This window comes from Odocoileus virginianus, chromosome 12, assembly GCF_023699985.2.
Source record: "Odocoileus virginianus isolate 20LAN1187 ecotype Illinois chromosome 12, Ovbor_1.2, whole genome shotgun sequence".
In the NCBI taxonomy this organism is placed as follows: domain Eukaryota; kingdom Metazoa; phylum Chordata; class Mammalia; order Artiodactyla; family Cervidae; genus Odocoileus; species Odocoileus virginianus.
In genome coordinates this window covers 30,132,310-30,157,564 of record NC_069685.1, presented here as the reverse complement: position 1 = coordinate 30,157,564, position 25,255 = coordinate 30,132,310, and the positions used below count along the sequence as shown (strand labels likewise).

Genomic DNA, 25,255 nt, shown 5'->3' with positions numbered 1-25,255 from the left:
TCCTACTCCAGGGGATCTTCCCTGACCCAGGGAGTCTCTTGCATCTCCTGGGCTGGCAGGCAGATTCAGCCCTATTGTAAGATGAGTAACCCTTTTAAATGAGTAACCCCTTTAAATCTTAACCTAAATTTATTCTTCTCCAGGAAAGGCTTTTCAAGTCAAAAGTGATCTCTTTGTCTTCTGATTCCCTGAAACAATGCTTCTGAGCAGTTTCAGAGCACTTAGCACTTAAATATATGGCCTGGTTTTGCATTTACTTTTTCATGTATCTTTCTTCTATCTAGGATATAAGCTTGAGTTCAGAATTTTTTTTACCTACTTAATCCATGTTTCTAGCTGTTAGTTCATCTTACCCAAATATAAGGGCTTCCCAGGTGGTGCGGGTGCTAAAGAATCCACCTACCAATGCAGGAGACGTAAGAAACGTGTGTTTGATTCCTGGATCAGGAAGATCTCCTGGAGGAGGGAATGGCAACCCACTCCAGTATTCTTGCCTGGAGAATCCCCATGGACAGAGAGCCAGGTGGGCTACAGTCCACAGGGTCGCAAAGAGTTGGACATGACTAAATTGACTTAGCATGCATGCACACATCCAAATATAAAGATGGATTATAATAGATTAAAAATGATAGTTTTTTATAGCTATGTGTGTATATTGTTATGAACATAAACCTAAATTTTGAATTCGTATCACATACTAATTACAATGCCAGGTGCTTTTCAAAAGAAATTACATTTGACACTCAAAAACTACCAAATGGAAGGAATACATACATGCATAATACTTTATAGATAGAGAAGACTTGGAAAGGTTAAGAAATTTTATAAATTTAAGTACTTGAGTGAGATCAAAATTCATGTCCAAAGGAACTATGTTCCAGAGTTCAGTTTCTAAACTATTACTAGATCGTCATATTCTAGCAGCCCACAACACAGTTCATTATGATCATAGTAAATCTCAGGAAGAGGTTAAAAAAAGATTCACAAAATCAAATGGGGATAATTCAGCTTTACAAATGCAACAATTGATTGAGATTTTAGATAATAACGATCTGTTTATACCAGTAATTTGAAACAGTAAACTTCTTGAGTCAGAAAATAAATAAAGATCTTTGTTGATTTATATTGAACTCTGTGTGTGTGCTCATTCTCTTCAGCCCTGTCCAACTCTTTGAGACCTCATCTACCGTAGCCCACCAGGTTCCTCTGTCCGCGGGATTTCCCGGGCAAGAATACTGGAGTGGGTTCCCATTTCCTTCTCCAGGGGATCTTCCTGACCCAGGGATCAAAACTGTGTCTCTTATGTTTCCTGCATTGGCAGGCAGGTTCTTTAACACTAGCGCTATACGATAAAGAACTAAATCATTATAAACCAATCCTACATCAACACACCTTCACCAGAGTTGTTTTGGGCTTAACATGAGCTACAGCATTTCTTGTCTCCCCTAAACCCCCCCCCCCCCCCAAGGCTGTGTTTCAGCTTCCTTCCACTATAGGATAATGGGAAAAGTGCACATTGAGGTCATAAAGACAGAAGTTGAAAGTCTTCATCTGCCATTTATAGACTTTATGCACCTTTGTGCAACTATATTAGCCTCCCTTAGACTCAAATTCCCCTTAATTAAAAATCTAGTACAAATCCACACTATTAGGATGGTTCTGAGGCTTAAATGAGGAAATAAATGAAATCCTTGTCGTCTGCTGAGTACTCCCTCAGAACTCAGTAAAATGCTACAAAACTGTAAAGAACAGCATGAAAGAAAGAATGAAAATGTTAGTCATTCAGTAGCCTGCCAGCTCCTCTGTTCGTGGGGATTCTCCAGGCAAGAATACTGGAGTGGGTAGCCATTCCCTTCTCCAGGGGATCTTCCTGACTCAGGGATCAAACGTGGACCTCTTGCGTTGCAGGCAGATTCTTTACCATCTGAGCTATTAGAGAAGCATAGGTGTTTAGATTTAAGAAGGTAGCACAAGACTTGATCTAATAAAGTTCATAACCATAAAAGAAACTAATTTGGATCAGAGAAACAGTACAGAGATTCATCAAAGATGAGAAGTGAACCAAAACTAAAAAAAAAAAAAAAAAAAAAAAAAAGAATGAAGTGGGGAAAACCCAGGCATATGATCTTGGCAATCTGTTCATTTTCTATTGTCACCTATGCTTCTTTTATCTCTGTCTCTCTCTTTTTGTTTTAACTTACAAGTATAAACTTGATTAAAACTGGTATTAGAGATACTGTGAGATAGTAAAGGATATCTAGTATTTAGGATACACTTTTCATACATTTCAGAAACAAAGAAAGTCTGGAAAAAGTTAACCACAAGTTAACATGGCAATTTAGTCTTTAATTTTTAAAAATAGTAAATATATTAGCTACTTTTAAACAGACAGTCTTGTGTGCAATAGCATAAAATAAAGACTTTACAGTTCAAAGTTCTTTCATGGATTATTGAGTTCAGCATGGGCCAGAACTCTCATCATTTGCCTTTCAACACATTGCTCAATCTAATATACCATGACCTTCTCATATACAAGACATCCAAATCAAATTTGCATGCTTTTTGCATCCTTCTTATTTTTATATGTGCATGCTTAAGGGAACAAATATGTGATTGAACCCTGACCTTTGCTGTCATAAAAAAAAGCCTGTAGCACTATGAAGCACTTTTTCTCTCCCTATTAAGTTATCTCAAAATAAAATCACATAATTCTCATAACCCAGGTTTCTACAGACTTTCTTTAAAAGGTAAGACAATGTGATTATTTCATGACTCCTGAATTTCTAACTTCCAAATCTATGATATTTTTAACATCTGGAATAGGTGTTGTCTACGGTGTAAGGGTATTAATAATCTGTAATAATACTTTTATGAGGAGTCACTTCTGGTCCAGGAAATAGTCTTTGTTGTTCTTACTCCTGATCTTGCACGTGAAGTTGCCATAGGATGTTCGAATCTGAGTGATGCAAAGTACTTTATTAATTTTGAAATCAGTTCTCAACCAAACTCCCTGTCTATGCTCTATTTAGCTCTCATTTTATAGAACCTCTTTTGTTAAAACAAAACGAACAAAAAAGCACGTAGCTCCTTAACAGTTCCTGATGTCTCTAAAAAAGGATGAAGGTGCCAAAACGTTTGTTTTAAACAATGAACTTAATAGGAAGAATGTGCGCTGGCTGCGATGTAAAGTTTTTCCTGCTGTTTCTATTAGACACTTGCTGTTGCTATGTTTTTATGGACACAGAGCAAACGGTAGAAACACCCGTTAGTTCCAACAAGGGCATTTGTTTGTTGGCATGAAGGAGAAGACTTGAAAGATATCCATTTCCTCATTTCCTCGCTACCCTCCAACAGAAAACATTCTGGACCACAGCCAGCTTCTGAACCTTCAAGCTTAGCTACTTCTTTCCTAGCTGAACTCTCAGAAATATATACAGATAGCCTTTTCTTTAGAAAGAAGAGAGAAGCTATTCTCAGTGGAAACTCCTGCCCACTAACCAATCTGGTTAGCATCAAAATATCCATGAAGATGTCATACCACTCCTTACAACAGGAAAGCAAAGCAGTGTGGCCATATGAGGAATAGCAAATGAGAGAATTAGTAACTAGGAATGTCTCTGTATAAATAATCAGTTCTTGAGCTGTTCTGGATAGTCGATATCTGTCACATACAGTGTTTGGTCTTTAGAGAACAAGACCTTCTACTGATCTTTTCAGGTATATTATGGCACACAGCAGATAAATACTTTTTAGATGTATTTAACAGATGTTCATCTGTGATCCTGGCCACTGACCACAATATTAGAACAAGAGCCTGATTTATGCTTTCAGGCTGGTTTATTTAAAACATGATAGTCTTCTGGGTATATTCTGGGGACTTGCATGATTTAGGAAGCTCACAAACCTTGTGAAGACCTGCTTGAGGTCATAGGACATCTTGCCATAAAGGCTGTTAATGTGATGCTCACATAAAATGTGAACTAGCATAGTCTTTCATTGTTCTGTGATCTTACTTGTAATGTTTTCCCTGACTTTTCTGCCTCGCTCGTTAAAATTCTAGTAAATAGATGTTGCAGCATTAAAACTGGAAGAAATATGCCCATGTCTGTTCTCTGCTTTAGTTATAGGATCATTGGTGGAAATTCTCAGTTCACCATCAACCCATCCACAGGACAAATCATCACCAGCGCATTGCTAGACAGGGAAACAAAAGAGAATTATACTTTAGTGGTTGTTGCCAGCGATGCTGGGTCCCCGGAACCTCTTTCCAGTTCCACCAGTGTGCTCGTCACAGTGACTGATGTCAATGACAACCCACCAAGATTTCAGCATCACCCGTATGTCACACACATCCCATCTCCTACTCCGCCAGGTAACCAAACTGCCTCTGATGTCTCACAGATAAATAAAAACTGTGCATTGGGCACTTCCTATAAGTACATTTCTGTTTTTTCTACAGGTATATTTCTGACGTAGCTAAAGTTTGCAAATCCTCTAAAATTCAACTCTTGCCTAAAGCAATTGAAGGAACATTGACTCTTGCAAACTATTTTTTTCTTCTCAGACCAATTGTATTTAAGATTTCATAATTGCCACAGCTTTCCTAGTGCTGTTTCTTAATTTTACTTGAATATTGGTAAATATGAAAATAGATTTCACTTTGTAGTCAAGTAGATTTCTGTCCTAAGATGTGATTTCTGTGTGCCCTGATAGGAAGGACATTATCTATTTTTTTTTCCATTTATTTTTATTAGTTGGAGGCTAATTACTTTACATCATTGCTGTGGTTTTTGTCATACATTGAAATGAATTAGCCATGGATTTACATGTATTCCCCATCCCGGTGGACATTATCTATATTTCATGCCATGTCCTTGCATTATACCTGAAACATTATCTTGGAGGTACTAGGCTCTCAACTATATTCATTAATACAAAATTAATATTTTATCCAATGCTTCATAGACAAATTTTCAAAAGGTTTATTGAAAGAATCCTTCTAACACATATATATGGAATTTAGAAAGATGGTAATGATAACCCTATATGCAAAACAGAAAAAGAGACACAGATGTACAGAACAGACTTTTGGACTCTGTGGGAGAAGGCAAGGGTGGGATGTTTTGAGAGAACAGCATGTATATTATCTATAGTGCAACAGATCACCAGCCCAGGTGGGATGCATGAGACAAGTGCTCAGGCCTGGTGCACTGGGAAGACCCAGAGGGATCAGGTGGAGAGGGAGGTGGGAGGGGGAATCGGGATGGGGAATACATGTAACTCCATGGCTGATTCATGTCAATGTATGACAAAACCCACTGCAATGTTGTGAAGTAATTAGCCTCCAACTAATAAAAATAAATGAAAATAAATAAATAAAAAATAAAGATTCCACAAAAAAAAGGAAAGAATCCTTCTAATTAATTACTACTATAAATATTTTTAACTTAGTTTTAATGGGTGAAGTTTTTTCTATTAATATGTGTATGGAGCCAATAATGAACCATGTTCACATTGACAATATGTATTTATCTTTCAAACCGTCTTTTAAGTTTAGTTTGGATTTATTTGCTTCTTTGCAAAGAATGTCCTACTCTCTTAGGAACTGCAAAAATCATCTGTCTTTGGTAATTTTTGAAATAAATTTTGAAACTGGGAAATAAATAAATGAAGTTATAATTAATTTAATTTTCTCTCCTTTAAGATATTTTTAATGAGAGGGAAAAAAAACAAACAAAACAGATCCACAATTTCGCCTCTAGTGAATTTTTATCTTCTATTCACTTGAGAGGGTCTAGTTGCTACCGGTTGAAAGTTATAAAATCCATAAATTTTTTGTGCCAACTTTTTATCAAAAGAAAAAGCCAGTATCAAAGTCATGAATCCCTGGAGTGGGCCTTCAGCTGAAATGATGCTGGCAGGCATGAGTCTAGTTATACCCCGTGTGTAATGATGCAATAGAACATCTCCTATACAAAATGAGTAAGACTTGGGCATTTTCCCCCCTCATTAAACGTATTGTAATTTAGCAGAATCACTGGCCTTCTTAAAATTAGGCTACTTTTCACTGATGTCACACACTCTTCTGCAGGGGCAGGAGTGCGGGTTTGGGACAGGTTTCTAAATAAGTCTATCAAAAACATGTCCTCATGGCAGATTTTCAGCACTATCTACTGTATAGTCTGTTCCTTTTTGGCCTTCATCCCAAGCACTAACTTTTGGAATACAAATTGAGTCCATTCTTCAATTCTTATTTCTTACTGCACTGTAATTGTTCATATATATGTGTGTATGTATACTTTATAATTGTAGTACACACACATGTCTATACACACACATTCATATGTACACTTTATCTCCATATGAGAATAGCTCACAGATAAAAAAACTTCTCCCATAGAACAGTGGGCATGAGGAGTTTATTTTTTAAGCATATTATTTTTGTTTATATGATTACATAAAATGTAATTCAAAATATTTTAAGACATAATAGAGCAATTATGTGTTTTTTCTGTTGGGCAGAAAGATAGTTCTTAGCAGAACTCATGTATTATTATGTTTGTTGGAAGTTATGTACAGACTCTTCTCCTAAGAACTATAAGTTGGGATGATTAGCCATTGCTCTTCCCGGTGCTTCTCTCAAAGGTGCACTGAAAAATATTAAATTCCATAGATCATCTGGCTTTTAGGTAGATAATGGCAGGTCAGTCCCTCAAGACTACTGTTAAGTAGATTTGACTGGGGAAATTTTGAGACAATATAAGATATACTGTTCTCCCCTAGTAATCGTGAGAAAATAAACTTGTATCAGGTAGCAATGTAGTGTTTTATATATAGTTTTAATATACTGTTTTAACTTACTATCAGATGTTTTATTGGACTTCCATGTGATTGGTAACTGCACACTCCCTCTTTTATAGGTTCCTTCGTCTTTGCAGTTACTGTCACGGATGCTGATATTGGACCGAATTCTGAACTCCATTATTCTCTTTCGGGTAGAAACTCTGAGAAATTTCACATTGACACCCTGAGAGGAGCTATTATGGCAGCCGGACCACTAAATGGCACTTCAGAAGTGACATTTTCTGTCCACGTAAAAGATGGTGGCTCAGTCCCAAAAACAGATTCTACAACAGTGACTGTTCGATTTGTGAACAAAGCAGATTTCCCTAAAGTCAAAGCCAAAGAGCAGACTTTCATGTTTCCTGAAAACCAACCAGTAGGCACTCTTGTCACCACTGTAACAGGATCCTCCTTGAGAGGAGAACCTTTGTCCTATTATATTGCAAGTGGCAATCTTGGCAACACACTCCAGATTGATCAGTTAACAGGACAGGTTTCCATAAGTCAGCCTCTAGATTTTGAAAAGATACAAAAATATGTTGTATGGATAGAAGCCAGAGATGGAGGTTTTCCTCCTTTCTCCTCCTATGAGAAGCTTGACATAACAGTGTTAGATGTCAATGATAATCCTCCTGTCTTTAAGGAAGATCCATTTGTATCTGAAATATTAGAAAACCTTTCTCCTCGAAAAATACTCACTGTTTCTGCAGTGGACAAGGACAGTGGGCCCAATGGACAGTTAGATTATGAAATCATTAATGGCAACAAAGAACATAGTTTCAGTATCAATCATGCCACTGGCGAAATTAGAAGCATTCGACCTTTAGACAGGGAAAAAATCTCTCAGTATGTGCTTATTGTAAAGTCCTCAGACAGAGGCTCCCCTTCTCAGAGTACCTCAGTAAAAGTCATCATTAACATTTTAGATGAAAATGATAATGCCCCGAGGTTTTCACAAATATTCAGTGCCCATATTCCTGAAAATTCCCCACTAGGGTACACAGTTACACGTGTCACAACTTCTGATGAAGACATTGGTGTAAATGCAATTAGTAGATATTCTATAATGGACACGAGTCTTCCATTTACCATTAATCCCAGCACTGGGGATATAGTAATTAGTAGACCTTTAAATAGAGAAGATACAGACCGTTACAGAATCCGAGTTTCTGCACATGACTCTGGATGGACTGTAAGTACAGATGTCACAATATTTGTGACAGATGTCAATGACAATGCTCCAAGATTTAGCAGACCCTCTTATTATTTAGATTGCCCTGAACTTACTGAAATTGGCTCCAGAGTAACTCAGGTATCTGCGACAGACCCTGATGAGGGATCAAACGGACAAGTGTTTTATTTTATAAAATCTCAGTCAGAGTACTTCAGGATTAATGCCTCCACAGGAGAGATTTTCAATAAACAGGTCTTAAAATATCAAAATGTCAGTGGCTTCAGCAACGTGAACATCAACAGACATAGTTTTATCGTGACATCTTCAGATCGAGGTAATCCTGCGTTACTTAGTGAGACAACAGTTACCATAAACACAGTGGACAGTAATGACAATGCACCACAATTTCTTAAAACTAAATATTTTACTCCAGTCACCAAACATGTTAAAGTTGGAACAAAGTTAATCAAAGTTACTGCAGTAGATGATAAAGATTTTGGCTTGAATTCTGAAGTGGAGTATTTCATTTTGAACGAGAATCATTTGGGAAAATTTAAGTTAGACAATAATACAGGGTGGATTTCAGTAGCAGCTCCCCTGACATCTGACCTGAATCAAAACTTTTTGATCACTGTCACTGCAAAAGATAAGGGGAACCCTCCACTTTCATCCCAAACAACTGTTCAAATAATTGTAACGGAGGAAAACTACCACACACCTGAATTCTCTCAAAATCACATGAGTGCAACCATCCCTGAAAGCCATAGTGTCGGAGCCATTGTTAGAACTGTTTCTGCAAGAGATAGAGACACAGCTATGAATGGCTTGATTAGGTACAGTATTTCCTCAGGAAATGAAGAAGGCATCTTTGCAATCAATTCCTCCACAGGTGTATTAACACTCGCCAAAGCCCTTGATTATGAGCTCTGCCAGAAGCATGAGATGACTGTTAGTGCCACAGATGGAGGATGGGTCTCAAGGACTGGTTACTGCAGTGTGACTGTAAATGTGATTGATGTGAATGACAATTCTCCAGTATTTCTCCCTGATGAATATTTCCCCACTGTTTTGGAAAATGCCCCCAGTGGGACAACAGTTATCCACCTAAATGCAACGGATGCTGACTCTGGCTCCAATGCTGTGATTGCCTACACTATACAGTCATCTGATAGTGACCTCTTTGTCATTGACCCCAACACTGGAGTCGTCACCACTCAAGGCTTCTTGGATTTTGAAACCAAGCAGAGCTACCACCTTACTGTGAAAGCGTTCAATGTCCCCGATGAGGAGAGGTGCAGTTTTGCCACTGTTAATATCCAATTAAAAGGGACAAATGAATACGTGCCTCGTTTTGTTTCCAAACTTTACTATTTTGAAATCTCAGAAGCAGCTCCTAAAGGTACTATTGTTGGAGAAGTATTTGCCAGTGACCGTGACTTGGGCAGTGATGGGGAGGTTCATTATTTGATTTTTGGTAACAGTAGAAAGAAGGGTTTCCAGATCAACAAGAAGACAGGACAGATATATGTGTCTGGACTTCTTGATAGAGAAAAAGAAGAAAGGGTATCTTTGAAGGTACTGGCCAAGAATTTTGGCAGCATTCGGGGTGCAGACATAGATGAGGTCACTGTGAATGTCACTGTGCTTGATGCCAATGACCCCCCCGTTTTTAGTCTAAACATCTACAGCGTTCAGATCAGTGAAGGGGTGCCCACGGGGACTCACGTGACCTTTGTCAGTGCCTTCGACTCAGACTCTGTTCCCAGCTGGAGTAGGTTTTCTTACTTCATAGGATCAGGGAATGAAAATGGTGCCTTTTCCATTAATCCACAGACAGGACAGATCACCGTTACTGCAGAGTTAGATCGAGAAACCCTACCCATCTACAATCTCACGGTTTTGGCTGTGGATTCCGGGACCCCTTCTGCTACCGGAAGTGCCTCTTTATTAGTCACCCTGGAGGATATAAACGATAACGGGCCTATGTTGACCACCAGGGAGGGGGAAGTGATGGAAAACAAACGCCCAGGAACTCTGGTGATGACCCTTCAGTCCACAGATCCAGATCTCCCTCCCAATCAAGGCCCCTTTACCTACTATCTGATGAGCACAGGTCCTGCCACCAATTATTTTAGTCTGAACACTGCGGGAGTTCTGAGCACCACCCGAGAGATTGACAGAGAGCAGATCTCCGACTTCTATCTGTCCGTGGTCACCAGGGATTCTGGCGTGCCTCAGATGTCTTCCACGGGGACCGTGCATATCACAGTCATAGACCAAAATGACAACCCATCACAGTCTCGGACGGTGGAGATATTTGTTAATTATTATGGTAACTTGTTCCCTGGTGGGGCTTTAGGCTCCGTGAAGCCACAGGATCCCGATGTGTTAGACACCTTCCACTGCTCCTTGACCTCGGGAGTGACCAGCCTCTTCAGTATTCCGAGGGGCACCTGCGATCTGAGTTCCCAGCCGAGGTCCACAGACGGCACGTTTGATCTGACCGTCCTTAGTAACGATGGCGTCCACAGCACGGTCACCAGCAACATTCGAGTTTTCTTCGCTGGATTTTCCAACGCAACAGTGGATAACAGCATCCTGCTGCGTCTTGGTGTACCGACCGTGAAGGACTTCCTGACCAACCACTACCTTCATTTCTTGCGCATTGCCAGCGCACAGCTGACGGGCCTCGGGACCGCGGTGCAACTGTATGGGGCTTACGAAGGGCACAACAGAACATTTCTTTTGGCAGCTGTGAAGCGAACCCATAATCAGTACGTGAATCCCAGTGGTGTAGCTACCTTCTTTGAAAGCATCAAGGAGATCCTCCTGAGGCAGAGCGGAGTGAAGGTGGAGTCTGTGGATCACGACTCCTGTGCTCCTGGCCCATGTCAGAACGGAGGGAGCTGTGTCAGGAGGCTGGCCGTGAGCACTGCGTTGAAGAGCCACGAGAGCCTTCCAGTCATCATCGTGGCCAACGAACCACTGCAGCCTTTCCTATGCAAGTGTCTGCCAGGCTACGCGGGCAGCTGGTGTGAAATTGACATCGATGAATGCCTCCCGTCCCCTTGCCACAATGCTGGGACCTGTCACAATTTAGTGGGAGGGTTCTCCTGCAGCTGCCCGGCTGGCTTCACCGGCCGGGCCTGTGAGCGAGACATCAACGAGTGCCTGCCTAGCCCCTGCAAGAACGGTGCCATTTGCCAGAACTTTCCTGGAGGCTTCAACTGTGTTTGCAAAACTGGATACACAGGTATGATGGTGTTAAGTTCTTCTTTTGCCCACCGAGACTCTAGTCATATCAAGTATAATAGAAAGCTATGAACTTTGTCATCTTCAAATGCTTTTCTGTAGAGAGTAGGCAGAATCATAGCAAATGCTTTAAGCGATTGCTATTGGCCAGACTCTGTTCTAGGAACTTTATCTGTATTATTTTCACTTCTCAGGAGAAACCTGACAAGTGGTAGGGATAATGATTTTATAGGCTTTAAGAAAAGGAAACTGACATAGAGAAAAATTGAGTTGGTTGACTAAGGTGACTCAGTTGATTTGTTGTAGAGTCAGGATGTGAGCATACACAGTTCATTCCGGAGTTTAAATTCTTAGTCCAGCTACTGAGTCTCTTGTATAAGAGCAAAAAGAGCATCTTATCTTCAAAAAAGTGTTCTAAAGTTAAAGGACATTGTGTATTTAAAGTATACGATCTGGACTATTCTGTGTTCTAAAGACCTGTCATTGTTGTAAATTTTTTATCATCTGTTTTATGATTTTCACTATAATTATCACTATGACTATTGAAATTTGACCCACACTGTGAAGAGATGAAGCAACAGTTGTGATTTAGATTGAGATCTCAATGTCTTGTTATTTCTAGTAGTCAGATAGAAAGTATCATTGGCTGATTTCTCAGGTTAGTGAGAGCAAAACTGAGTCACAGTATACCTTGATATGTTGGGAGCAGAATTAAATATACAGAGAAATTATTTGATTACTCTTTGTCATTCTAATAGGACATGATGTATGTTTATAAATAGATCTTTGTTTCTATCCCTACTTATCTATCTATCCATCATCTATTTATTAACTGATCTGTGGTTAGTGTACCTTCAAATGTATATACATTTATGCTGTAGATAAGTTTGAGAAGAGACAATTTCTTTTCTACAGTTTGTACACTACACATTTTTAGTACATATATCTTACATTGGTTGCCCTGTAGTGTTTGTTAACTCAGGGTAAAGTACAGTGAAATAGGTAAAACCAGGATATACTTTTTAAAATTTTGTAGTATATTGCAGAATACTATTTTAAAAGAAGCTTTTAAGATAATTCCTTTTGTATATCATATTTTAAAGTGAAGCTTATCGTGTGTATACTTCATGGTTTTATATTTGGAAAACTGAATTACATGATGATTATTCACAGCAAGTTTGAATAAGCCAAAGCAGATCATATAAGCTTTACCTTTTGACAAAATAATGTCCTTAAAATATAAATGAAGAAAAGGGGCAGCAAACATATGTATGGAAAGAATCAGGGGATTTGACAGAACTTGATTTAGCTATAGCTTTTGGGAAGTCCCCTAATCTTGCTCACTTTCAACTCCCCCATATATAAAATGAGAATAGTCATAGTTACTTATCTTTTAGGGTTGTTGTAATAAATACAAATAATATTTGTAAAACTCCTAGCACAGATTCCAACTTTCAATAAATAGCAATGCTAGTTAGTAGTTTAGTAGTAGTGTTAATATAATGGTTGATAGAGGTATGCTATAGAATTTCTATAAAGACAAGCCTCAGCTGCATAAGGTAGGCATAAGACTTACCAGAGTGTACTCAGGATCATGAATAACAGGGTTACACACATGTTATGAGTTCAGAATTTCCAGAAAACCTTCCTCACTCCATCGTCCACCTCTCCCACCCCCAGCCTCTCCAAATTACTTCCTCTGTTGTGAATTCAACAATAAAGATGATTTATTTGTTCCATTTTAGTACAATACACTATTCCACACCTAGAGTGAGTTTACGCCTAGTCCTAGAATGAAGAAAGGGTGACTGCATTAGGTAGTACATGGGGTCAATGGAAAATGGCATGAGTGTGAGTGAGGCACGTATGCTGACCTCAGCAGAAATGTTGCTTAAGGCATGGGGTGTAGAACTAGCCCTTTCGCTTTACTTCTCTCTAGTGTATTTCTTTATTTGTTTCATTATATTTAAACATACACTGCATCCTTTTCTAAATGTAGTTGTTGAAACTTTTAAGCATACCCATCCTTCATTATGAAATATTAATAGCATTTATCAAATGGCTACTTACAATACTGCTTAAAGTTCCTTGCATCACAGACATTATTATTCATTTAATTATTTAGTTCTTCTTACAAATCTATTAAATGAATATTCTTATCCTTCTGACTGAAAGACAACAAATTAGATCTTAGAGAGAATGCTCTTAAATGACTTGCCTCCAGCACGGCACCAGAAAGTGAGCTGAGTTTTGATGATAAGCTTTACTGCAGATCCTCTGCTCTTTAAATGCCTGTCACACCTCATCATACTTTGATCTGCACTTGCTAGAGAATATTATGGTGAGCCTGTGATATGAGCCTGCTTAGAATTTTTTGTCCGTTAATCTATTAAACTGCACAGCAAGCCTCTGAGATATGTATTAGAAGCTTCAAACTGGCTAAGTATGGAAGTCAGGGAAATTCACCAATAACCTCAGCCATAAAGACATTGCAAGTATTTCCAGAAAGCACTCCTGGTCACCTTTGCAGGGCTGTCATGAGTGATTCCCAGAACACTGACTGCTTTGTTTTTACCCTTCAGATTTTCATTCAACTCTCATCCACTGGCACAGGCTGAACCTGAGTCCTGCTGGAAGGGTCTGGAAAGATGATAGTTTTCTAACTTCCAGCCCTAACAGTATGGAAAGATACAAGTGGATCTGAGTGTCAACAGAGAATGTCTGACATAGAAAGATCCTCTTATTGCTCCTATTTTACCTTGTAGGAAGCTGAGCCTATGTTCTGGTGACTCTAGGGCCAGAGCTGCCAAAGCTGGATCATAACCATCACAGCCTCTTTTCGTAAGGAAGTCATTTGAAGTAGTGTATTAATGTTACATACTATCCCTCCTCAGAGCTCACTTCAGTTTCCATTTGCATAACTGTGGATAATCCAATTGATCAGGAGTGATGTAAACAAGCATGCAGTTGAATACTTCATATAAATCTTGTATTTTTTAATTAATATAATTCTTTGTTTACAAATTCTATATATATAGGCCATCCAGTAAAACAGGCAGTTAAGTAAAGCCTGATAGTTTTATTTCTCTGTTTTGTTTTGTTTTGCATTTCTTTGTACTCTTTTCATATACAAACAGTATATCAAAAATCATGGTGACAAATTGTTAATCCACACACTAAATTAGAAATGCATTGTTTAAATGTATTAATACATATTTATAATATATATTTAATGTTCTTTGGAAAGATAATCCCTCAAGTATCATTTTGAGTGCCTTTTCTTCCAGCTAGTCTTTACCAGGTAACCTGACTTAGAAATGTAATGCTAATGCTAAAATGTCTTAAAGAACCAATCAAAGCTAATAAGCTGTAAGACAAAATTCATACTAAAGCACATGTGTACCTCACAGAATGAATTTTTAAATATTCATTCTGGTTAAATTATACTTCTGTTAACATTAAGTACTATCGTGAAGCTGTCTTCAAAGTCTTTATGTATTCAGATATTTTCTGGAACATCAGAATTATTTCAAAGCACCTGTATTTTCCTACTCTATTTTTGTGGACTTTCACTGCTGTTTTTTCAGTGTTTCTTAAAGTCTGTGGTATTGCAAATTGGAGCTGTGATAGTTTACAAACTTCCTGCTTAAAATAATTCTCAGCCACTGCCCCATCTCTGTCTCAAACACCCATACACACACTCACACACACACACACACACACACACACACACACACTACTGAATATTTCATGTGAAGTTAAAAATTGTGCTAAAGATTAGAAAAGAAAGTGTATATGAATTGAGGGAAGCTGAGAGACTTACCCTAAGAATCCCTCACAGGGAGTGGTTAATTGTTAGCTCAACAGGGAATTTTTGTGGAGAACATCCTGTAAAGATGCAAGTATAAAAATGAAAATTGTGGAATGATTACAACAAAAAGATATGAAGAGATATAGTTATTATTCCTATTGCCATAATATTCCTGATATATTTATTTTTTATTTTCAAGTTTGTGATGATAGGATCACATCATACACATGGAATAAGAATAATTTTATTTAATGAATTTAGAGGACTTTAGAGAAAACAAATTTGCTTGTATAACTTGTTTCTCAGATCAGTTTTTCTTCATTATTAGAAAAAGAACCAAAAAGAAACTGAAAAAAGAAATAGTGAGATTTCATCTTCCATTACAATCACTTCATTTCATTAAGAGCATTCTCCTATAATTTAATTTTATATCACTCAATGGGGCTTTGATTAGCTATACGTAGAGTATGTTAGACAAGATGAATACATTATAATACAGTATAGAACATGTGAAAAATTAAGATCTAGATTTTCAAAAGCATAATAGTATAAGAAATTAAATCAACTGTCAATATGCCCCAGTAAATCAAAAGAAAATATCTTTCATATTATTTATGCCTCAGAAGTTCAGGGAATCCTGGAGGAAAACATCAGTCTGACAACTACAAATCTATTATTTCATTTCCTGTACAAATGAAAGTTTCTTATGTTTACTAGAACACTAATTAGAAAGTACAATTACAGCCAATAGCTACATAGCATTTGTCTTCCTGCTCCCAGGTTTTCTGTGCAGCACACCCTGCATTTAAATCCTTCATAGTAATGAATGACATTAGAGAAGGCAGCATGGGTATGGAACTTATTTCCAAATCTGGGTCTCTCTTAACAGAATTAGTTCAGAGCCCCTTTACCCTTTCCTCTTCACTTTCACACATCTGGATGCATTTTAGGTGTGGTATTTGGAGTCATTCCAGGAGTGTATTCCCAGAGGGGGAGGTTTTTCTATGCTCTCTAGTAAGTCCTGATATTTCAGGGGAGGATGAGATTTGTCCATTCATCACTTTTATGTCACTTGACAGTATAAAAAAGAATTTTTTTCCAGGCCTGTAAAGTTATTTACAGGTCGCGCATAGTAATTTTACCAAGAAACTTGGCAAACATTTGCTTTCATGAAAATGGGAGTTGTAACTAAGAGTCATTCTTTCAGAAATCACAGCAGTCATATATTAACAGTTGTCAATGATCATGTGACCTGGAAACCAAAGAATATAAACAAACTTTACTGGATAGATATGAAATGAAAATTTCTATGAAATACAGAAGAGTTTTTCATAGAAGACTGGTAAAGAGCTCAGTTCTTATTTTGATTTTATTTCCAAGAGTGAAATTACACAATTTACCTCAATTGATACATTGACTCTATTAAAACATTAATAACAGGTTCTATTAGTCTAGAAGCTTCTAATATCTATGGAAAGTAAGTGTGTATTTGTAAACATCATGGATATTATATGTATCATTATATAATCATTTGTAGTTGCATTTAGATCATATTTGTATATGTTTAAAATGCAAAGGAAGACAGTTATTTTTTCCTTTTTGCTTTTAATACTAGCAACACTTATTTAAGCATGTTTTTGTTTTGTTTCCACATGAAAAACCATAATGCTAATTTATCAAGATATTTAGATGAGCTCTTTTCATAGTGCCTTTCATAATAATAGGAAACATTTACATCTCATACAAACAACTACTTTTTGCTAAAATAATAAAAAATATTATAAGCATAAACATTCAGAATAAATAGCATGTATATACTATGGAATTATACTTGTTAATAAAATAGTTTATATAAAAATGGACTTTGTTCGTTCCACATGGTCTTCCTTCTTCTCTATGTATAAATACAAGAGATGGAAAAATATTATTTGTGGGATCTCTTAATAACATATGGTCTTCCCTGGTGGCTCAGTGGTAAAACACCTACCTGCCAATGCAGGAGACCTGAGTCTCCTGGTTTGATTCCTGGGTCAGTAAAATCCCCTGGAGGAGGAAATGGCAACCCACTCCAGTGTTCTTGCCTGGGAAATCTCATGGACAGGGGGAGTCTAGCAGGCTATAGTTGATGGGGTCACAAGAGAGTCGGACATGATTTAGTGTCTAAACAACATCTAACATATATGATCTAAGCTATTAAATTGAAGCCTACACAAACTATGGGATATCAGAAAACATAACTCCATTGGGTGGCTAAATTTAACAAGTTAGAATAAATTTAAGTCAACTTTCTCTAAGTGTTAGTGACTCAGTTGTGCCTGACTCTTTTGTGACCCCGTGAATTGTAGCCCACCAGGCTCCTCTGTCCATGGGATATCCCAGGCAAGAATACTGGAGTGGGTTGCCACTTCCTTCTCCAGGGGATCTTCCCAACCCAGGGATTGAACCTGTGTCTCCTGCAGGAGATCCTGCATTGGCAGGCAGGTTCTTTACCAGGTTCTTGAGCCACTTGGGAAGCCCTTAACTTTCTCTAATGTAACATTCAAATGTGCTATTGGAATGAGTGAAACTTGAATACATATCCTTGTGGAAAAGATCATAGATGATCACATCATATTAGATTTATGTTCAACATTTCATCACACCTTCTGCCCCAGAACATGAAAACACATGCTAAATTTCTCCTGTAAGTTTAAACTGTAATCTTGGGAAGTTTGAATATACCTTTGCCTCCTATTATGCATTCATTTTCATCTTTATCAATTCCTCTTCTCCATGTGCTAGGAGCTTACATCTCCCAAAGCTATCTATAATAAATAATGTATATCAACACCATTAATTGATGAATATCAAAGCAATGAGATCAGTTTATTCCTCTAAACAGCTGCTCTGACAGTTAACATATCTTAATAGAAAAAGACTCCTAGAGTTCAAGAGACATAAATGCCTCTTTGTGCAAGCCCTATCAGGGTATTTCAAGCCTCGAGGCAATGACAAATATTGTTAATTGACTTGCAACACTAAGTTAATGATGCAAGATTTTGTTTCACAGTGCACAGCACATCAGATTGTTTGTATAAGAAGCATGGTAGAGCAATTCAAACTGCAGCATTCTCTGATACTCATTATGCCATCAACACTAACACTTAAGTAGGTAAATGTGCACAGAACAATACAGAATTTGTTGCTGACTTCGAATTGGGTAATAGAGCATAAACTTTCCAGGCCCTGGAATAATGCAGTTAAAGGCTTTATGTTGATTCGAAGTAAAATTAGGACCTCTTTCCATCACATAAAAGAAAATGGTTTTTTAATAATAACTTAAATTGCAACATTGAGTTTCAGACTATCTCTTTAAATCTAGTATGGCAAAAAAAACACACAAAAAACAGTAAATCTAGTATGGCAAGCTCTTTGAAACTAAATAATTGTAAAATAAACATACTACTCATTAAATAGAGTACTCAAACTAGATTTGAATGGTAAATAATTTACCATTATTTTGGTAAATACATACTCTAACACCATGCACTAATACCAACAAATAAGGCTATTTTACCCAAACTCAACAATAATTTCATTTGCACAACTTGTAGAAAAGTCATTTCTTAAATTTTTTAACAAATAAGAAAATAAAACTCTGGCTTAAAGTAAACTGTCAAATAAAAGGTTGATTTTTTTTTTCTCCAGCCGTGTGTATTTATGTTGTTTACTTAAAAAATAAAATTCTACTGATAATTTATTTTAGCTTTTAAAAGAAATTCATTCTCAAACTATTTTCTCAGTTTGTATCTGCTTCTATTTAGGTAGTCACTGTATGTTTTAATACATGAGTAAGTCTTTCTTATGAGGTTTCTTTCCACATCTCACTTTGGACTAACAGAAATAGTTTACGGTTTGAATTAAACTCAGATGTTTGTTAAAATCTTATTTTGTAAGGGGTAAATAAGATAACTAATGTATATAATTTTTTAAAATTTCTTTTGTTGTTTTTTTTAAACCCAAAATTTAAGGTGGTCTTTTCCAACAGGATTCAAACAAGTATACAGTTGAGGTTTATAAGATCAATGATTTGGGTTTTAATACTTATACATTTTTCTTGGAGAGCACATATGTCAAAATATTTCAGTAAGTGAACATGGCCATCCACCCTAAATTGATTAGCCTTTGTTCCCCATTTCCAGTCTTTAAGAAGTAAAGTTTGTGATTTTGTAACCTACATATATCTGTTCACAATATGAATGTTATACTAACCATACCTATAAAGAATATTAATCTATAGCTTTATTACTTGCTAATTTTAACACAGCTCTAAAATAAATTTTCCAAAAAAATGGAAGGAAACGAAGAAAAAAAAAATCTTAATGAGTGTCATAGCACATGTGAGAAAAAAAATGGATGGAGTGGGAGGTGACTTTCCTAATACTAAATAAATAATGAATAGTATAGTCAATAGATCTTACTTTATTTTCTATTGAGTGATACAGATACTGTTTGAGGGGGGAAAATATACTTCTCTAAAACAATCTGTGACAAATCCACCTAGAAAACACTAGAGAAAAGAGTTCTTCCATGACAGAGCGTCTCTCTGGTGCGATAGTTTGTATGAGCTTAGAATAAACCTGTCCTCCCTGTTTTTCCAGTATGACCCACTACAAACATAATTAAAACTTCATTTCTGTGCTTCTAAATTGGCAACTTGTTTATTTTTCATTATGTCCCTTTCAAATAGGAAGGTATTCTGAAATTGTACTGCTTTGTCTTGCAAGATGAGGTTCCCAACTTTATTTATAAAGGGAAAATGTTGTGTTTATGACCCTATGGCACAGAGAATTGTGTTCAGTTAGTAACTGGAGAAGGAAATGGCAGCCCACTCCAGTGTTCTTGCCTGGAGAATCCTAGGGATGGGGGAGCCTGGTGGGCTGCTGTCTAGGGGGGTCGCATAGAGTCAGACACGACTGAATGACTTAGCGGCAGCAGCAGTGTCATAAAACCTGACTCACTTAAAACTTCAAACAAACCAGACCGAGTGTGGCTACATAATCAAGACACAATATCAGAACTAAATTAAATAAAAACTGTGTCCCAAGCATTTATTATAATGAAATGGATTATCTATGCACAACATTGTCTAGCTGTGTAGATAAAACTATGTGCTTTCATGAGACATTTAATAAAGGCATTAGTGCTGTCATGCTGGGAAGTAGGAAATAGCTTTACAGAAACAAACTCTCCCTCCTATCAATGAATGGAAATTAAGAACTCTAAGAAATGTTTTAATTTCTTGGGAAATTAAGAAACACCTGATTTTATTTCTTCAGATTGGAAAACTAAAAACTATTCTAACAAATATAATATTATAATAATTTACAGTTACAGAAGAGTAGTATTATAACAAATTTATATTTGCATAAAAAACCCACACAACATCACAAGAATAACAAAGCACAGATGGACACTAGCCTTGTAGCCTAAATTTTGCCTGTTAAGTGATTGATTATTCAATTGTAGCTGTCTGAAACCTAGATTTGGGAACAGACCTACATGGTCTATATCACAGTTTTACAATTTTTTAGGCAAGAGATTACCCTCCAAAGACCTCTTCTCCTCCATCTGTGAAATATAAATGTTTCCTGTTGTATAGATCAATTTTCCCCACTAAAATGGAGATACCATGGAAAGACATTTGTCTACTTTTTGACTGTAGCACCTTCATCTTCTAGAATGCCCGGCCTATAATAGACGTTCAGTCAATATTAACTGATTCAATGAACAAGATGATGCATGAAAAGTCTTTATACACTGAAATATTTGCTGATTAGGTGTTATTATTTTAGAAAAAAAGACAAAGCATACATACATAATCTATAGTTAAGAATAAATCTTCCTAAGCATTTGAAAATGTGTTTGATGGGTTTTTATTACTTCTGATTCTGCTTTACAGCATGTATGTCAAAGTTAAGGAATATTTCCTGAGAATGAAAGAATTGTAATTTGGCAAATAAGCTAAATGAGATTCATTCCTACCTTTGAAAAAATCTGTGTTAAGGAAGTCTCTATGGTGAAAATTATAATGTAAAAGTTTCAGCTTTTTAGTTATACTATATAAAAAATGAAGTGGCATCGACAAGAGAAAATAAATTCAGTGAAAACATTTAAATATCTTCACCATTTGTGATTTCCCTGAAAACAGTAGTTCTTTCCAAGATAATTATGTAAATTACTTCCTAAATATTACAATGCACATGTTTAAAACAGAGCAACTAAATAAGACTGAACTCTAATACCATATTTCAAAGTCCTCATGTCAAGAAAACTGTTCTTGTATTTCTTTTCTCCAACAACAGGATCTCTCAGGATACATTATTACATATGGTTTTGCACTAATGGTGTTAATGTATTTATGTAAATTTTTTAAAATGAATTTGATACTTTTCAGGGAAAATGTGTGAATCTTCAGTCAATTACTGTGAATGCAACCCCTGCTTTAACGGTGGTTCCTGTCAAAGCGGTGTGGAGTCCTACTATTGTCATTGTCCATTTGGTGAGTATAATTTAGTGGTTGATACAAAATATCCATCTATTTTGGCAGAGTTTAGCAGTTTTGTTTCATTGTGTCATGGAGTGACTAAGAAGATATTAATAGTTTTACACAGGAGGTTTTACTAAAGGAAAATCTCAAAGGTTTAATATTTTCTAAGTTAATTATGGAAATGCCATTGAATATACTGTTTTGATCCTTACTAGAAAAATAATCTGTCCAAGATAATTAAATCTGAGGTTGTCTCTTCAGGACATTTCCTCACAAAACCTCATGAATGTCTGCTTTTTAGCCTAGAGCCTATCAAATGAAAAATCCTTTAAGTGCAATTTAACATCACTCTCTACTAAAATCTTTAAGAATAGTTGAAACATTTTGTTTTGTTTTGCTTTTGTTTTTTTTTTAATTTGTTTTCAGCATTAATTCAGTCTTTTCTGTTAGAAGAATTTGGTAACTTGACATGCAGTTTTTATATAGGCTTTGTAGATAATATCATGTAACTAATCAAAATTCAGAATACTGTATTCTGTTAAGGAATAAAATTGCTAAAGAGAATTTTTTTTTGTATACATACATATTTATTCATCATGGTGGAATGAATTAAAAGATTCCTTCCAGGTCTCACCCAAATGTTACCCAGCCCTGGGACAGCCAAAAACTATGAGAACAGCTTTGCAGGAAGCTTTTAACTTGGTTTGTTTCTTAGGCTGGTGATTATTCCATTTATTTAAAGGCTGCTTTACTCCACAATATAGTATTCATCTCCAGAGGTCCTGCGGTAGTTAGAGATCCTGTCTTTTTTCTATAAGTAAGAGAGGAAAGGATTTTTTCTATTTTTTCATTTAATATATTTATTACAGCACTACATCGACATGAAAAATGAATTTTAATGTATAGTAGAGAACTTAAAAAGAATCTGAGGTTTCTGTGCTGTGCTTAGTCATTCAGTTGTGTCTGACTCTTTGCGACCCCAAGAACCATAGCCCACCAGGCTCCTCCGTACATGGAATTCTGCAGGCAAGAATACTGGAGTGGGTTTCCATTGCCTTCTCCAGGATATCTTCCCAACCGAGGGATTGAACCCAGGTCTCCCCATCTGAGCTACCAGGGAACCGCATGAATGCTGGAGTGGGTAGCCTGTCCTGGAGAAGTCAGGGATCTTCCCGACCCAGGAAATGAACCAGGGTGTCCTACCTTGCAGACAGACTACTTACCAGCTGAGCTACAGTAATCAGTAAATGTAACAATAATTCATTTACAAGTAATTCCATGACTATCGAGCTTTGCTTTTCTAGAACACAATATCAAAAGAATGATAAAGGGAAACAGAATATGAAAATATCTAATTGTGAGCCTTGTATTTTAGCAATACTTCTGAGGCCTGGAAATTGAGGGCTTTGTCTACCATCAAACAAAGAAAATTAAAAAAAAAAAAAAAAAAACTACCCCAAAATGGTATAGTGACTATAACACAATTTTATTTTCAGTCCAGGATGATAGTCACCTCTTTTTTTAAAAAAATATCCTTGAGATTCTCACCAATAATGCACTTGAAGCAGTAAAAGGCAGATCATGTTCAAAATAACCACAATGCTAGATTTCCTAAAACTTCTTTCTTTCAATGATCTCTTTAAAAAAAAAACACTTTTATTTTATGTTGGAATCTATTTGATCAACAATGTTGTCTTAGTTTCAGGTGAGCAGCAAAGTGATTCAGTTCTGCATATACACGTATCTATTCTCTTTTAACTTCTTTTCCTTTTCTATTAGGTTGTTACATAATATTGAGCAGAGTTCCCTGTGCTATATAGTAGGTCCTTTGGTTATCCATTTTAAGTAAATTTAATTTTTAAATTTCTGCAGATAACCACAATCAAATTTCATGGTTTAACTTGTGTTTTGGAAGGAAAGATAAAGGATTGGAGTGGAAAAATTATTTTAAGTGACTGAATAAAGGTTTTTACATTTAAAAAAATTCCTTTGCATTTCATGTGTACATATGAGGATATAATACAGTTGATAATAAAAAAGAACAAATTGTTGATGCAAAACAGCTGATACAACAGTGATTGCCTTTTGGGAGGAGGGTTTTGCTGCTGCTGCTGCTGCTAAGTCGCTTCAGTCGTGTCCGACTCTGTGCGACCCCATAGACAACAGCCCACCAGGCTCCCCCGTCCCTGGGATTCTCCAGGCAAGAACACTGGAGTGGGTTGCCGTTTCCTCCTCCAATGCATGAAAGTGAAAAGTGAAAGTGAAGTCGCTCAGTCGTGTCCAACTCAGCGACCCCATGGACTGCAGCCCACCAGGCTCCTCCGTCCATGGGATTTTCCAGGCAAGAGTACTGGAGTGGGGTGCCACTGCCTTCTCCGAGGAGGGTTTTGGGGTCCCAGTAAACCTTCTCCTCACCATACCAGAAATCCTCAGGATCAAGGGACTAGCATAATAACATAAACTAAAATAGAGACAGATCACATGTACTAGCAGTGTGCATTTATGCCCCTATTCCTTCCAGTGGAAAAGGCAAAAGAAACATTATTTAAACTTGCATATTGTCAGCTGGAAACTGAAGCCTTACAAGAGAAAGCAAAGCAAAACAAAAAACCTTGAAACAATACAGATTTGAGAAAAAAGAAATAGAATTAAAAGAAAAAAGTAGTATAAATTGAATGTAGGCGAAACATACAAATAAAAATGGCAAATGGAACACTTCAAATAAATAGTTGGAAGTAGTTACATATGAATCCTATAAAAGAACATCTTAACTATAATTTTGAAGTTGGAAAAACTTTTGCACTGTTTACCTTCTCATAGGTGAAAGAGCTGTTGTTTAGACTTAATTTTTTTTAAGCTTATGTTTTAGAAGGAAAACATAAGTACTTAAGACTTTATAAGAGAGCCTATATAGTTATGTTTAAATATGTGTATAACTTTGTATACACTTGATATTTCTTATTAAAGTAATTTGAATAATTTCTTTTGATCTTTATGTAGGTTTGTTTCATGGTGTCCCATTTAGAAAATCAGTTTTGAATGCTCATTAAGATGATTTCAAAGACAAAAATTTACATTTTTCTAGAAATGATAACAAAAATCCTTAAAAAGATAATATATTCTATAAAAAAATACTATCATGTTTGAAAGTGCAGTATCAATTTAAATAAAATGTAGAACATCTTCCCAGTAGCTATATACTTTCTATATATATATGCATTCAAATTTTAAGTATATTTTCATAGATTTATTAGAACTTAATCATAAGAGACCTAAGGGAACACACTGAACATTTCTAACAATCTACTTCATTTTGTATGCCTTATTTTTCCTTTGTATTTAACTTTGATTAGTCTTTCTGCATGTTTAAATAATCATACATAATTAAATATATATTTAATATAAACTTGAAATTTTATTCTATATAAAACTTATATGATAGATATATTTATGACATACACAAATAAACATGTGCCATATATAATATCAGCTCATTTCAGTTCAGTCACTCAGTTGTGTCTGACTCTTTGTGACCCCATGGACTACAGCATGCCAGGCTTCCCTGTCCATCACCAACTCCCGTAACTTGCTCAAACTCATGTCCATTGAGTCAGTGATGGCATTCGACCATCTCATTCTCAGTTGT

General features: G+C 36.4%; 1 protein-coding gene across 1 annotated transcript in view; it reads left to right on the top strand.

Annotated features, from left to right (window-relative positions):
- Positions 1-25,255, top strand: part of FAT4 (FAT atypical cadherin 4) — a 173,986-nt gene that overhangs the window by 127,069 nt on the left and 21,662 nt on the right. The window contains exons 8-10 of the mRNA XM_020870222.2: positions 4,122-4,372; positions 6,921-11,270; positions 21,517-21,621. Coding sequence (XP_020725881.2) covers positions 4,122-4,372; positions 6,921-11,270; positions 21,517-21,621 — 4,706 coding nt within the window. The remainder of the gene's footprint in view (positions 1-4,121; positions 4,373-6,920; positions 11,271-21,516; positions 21,622-25,255) is intronic.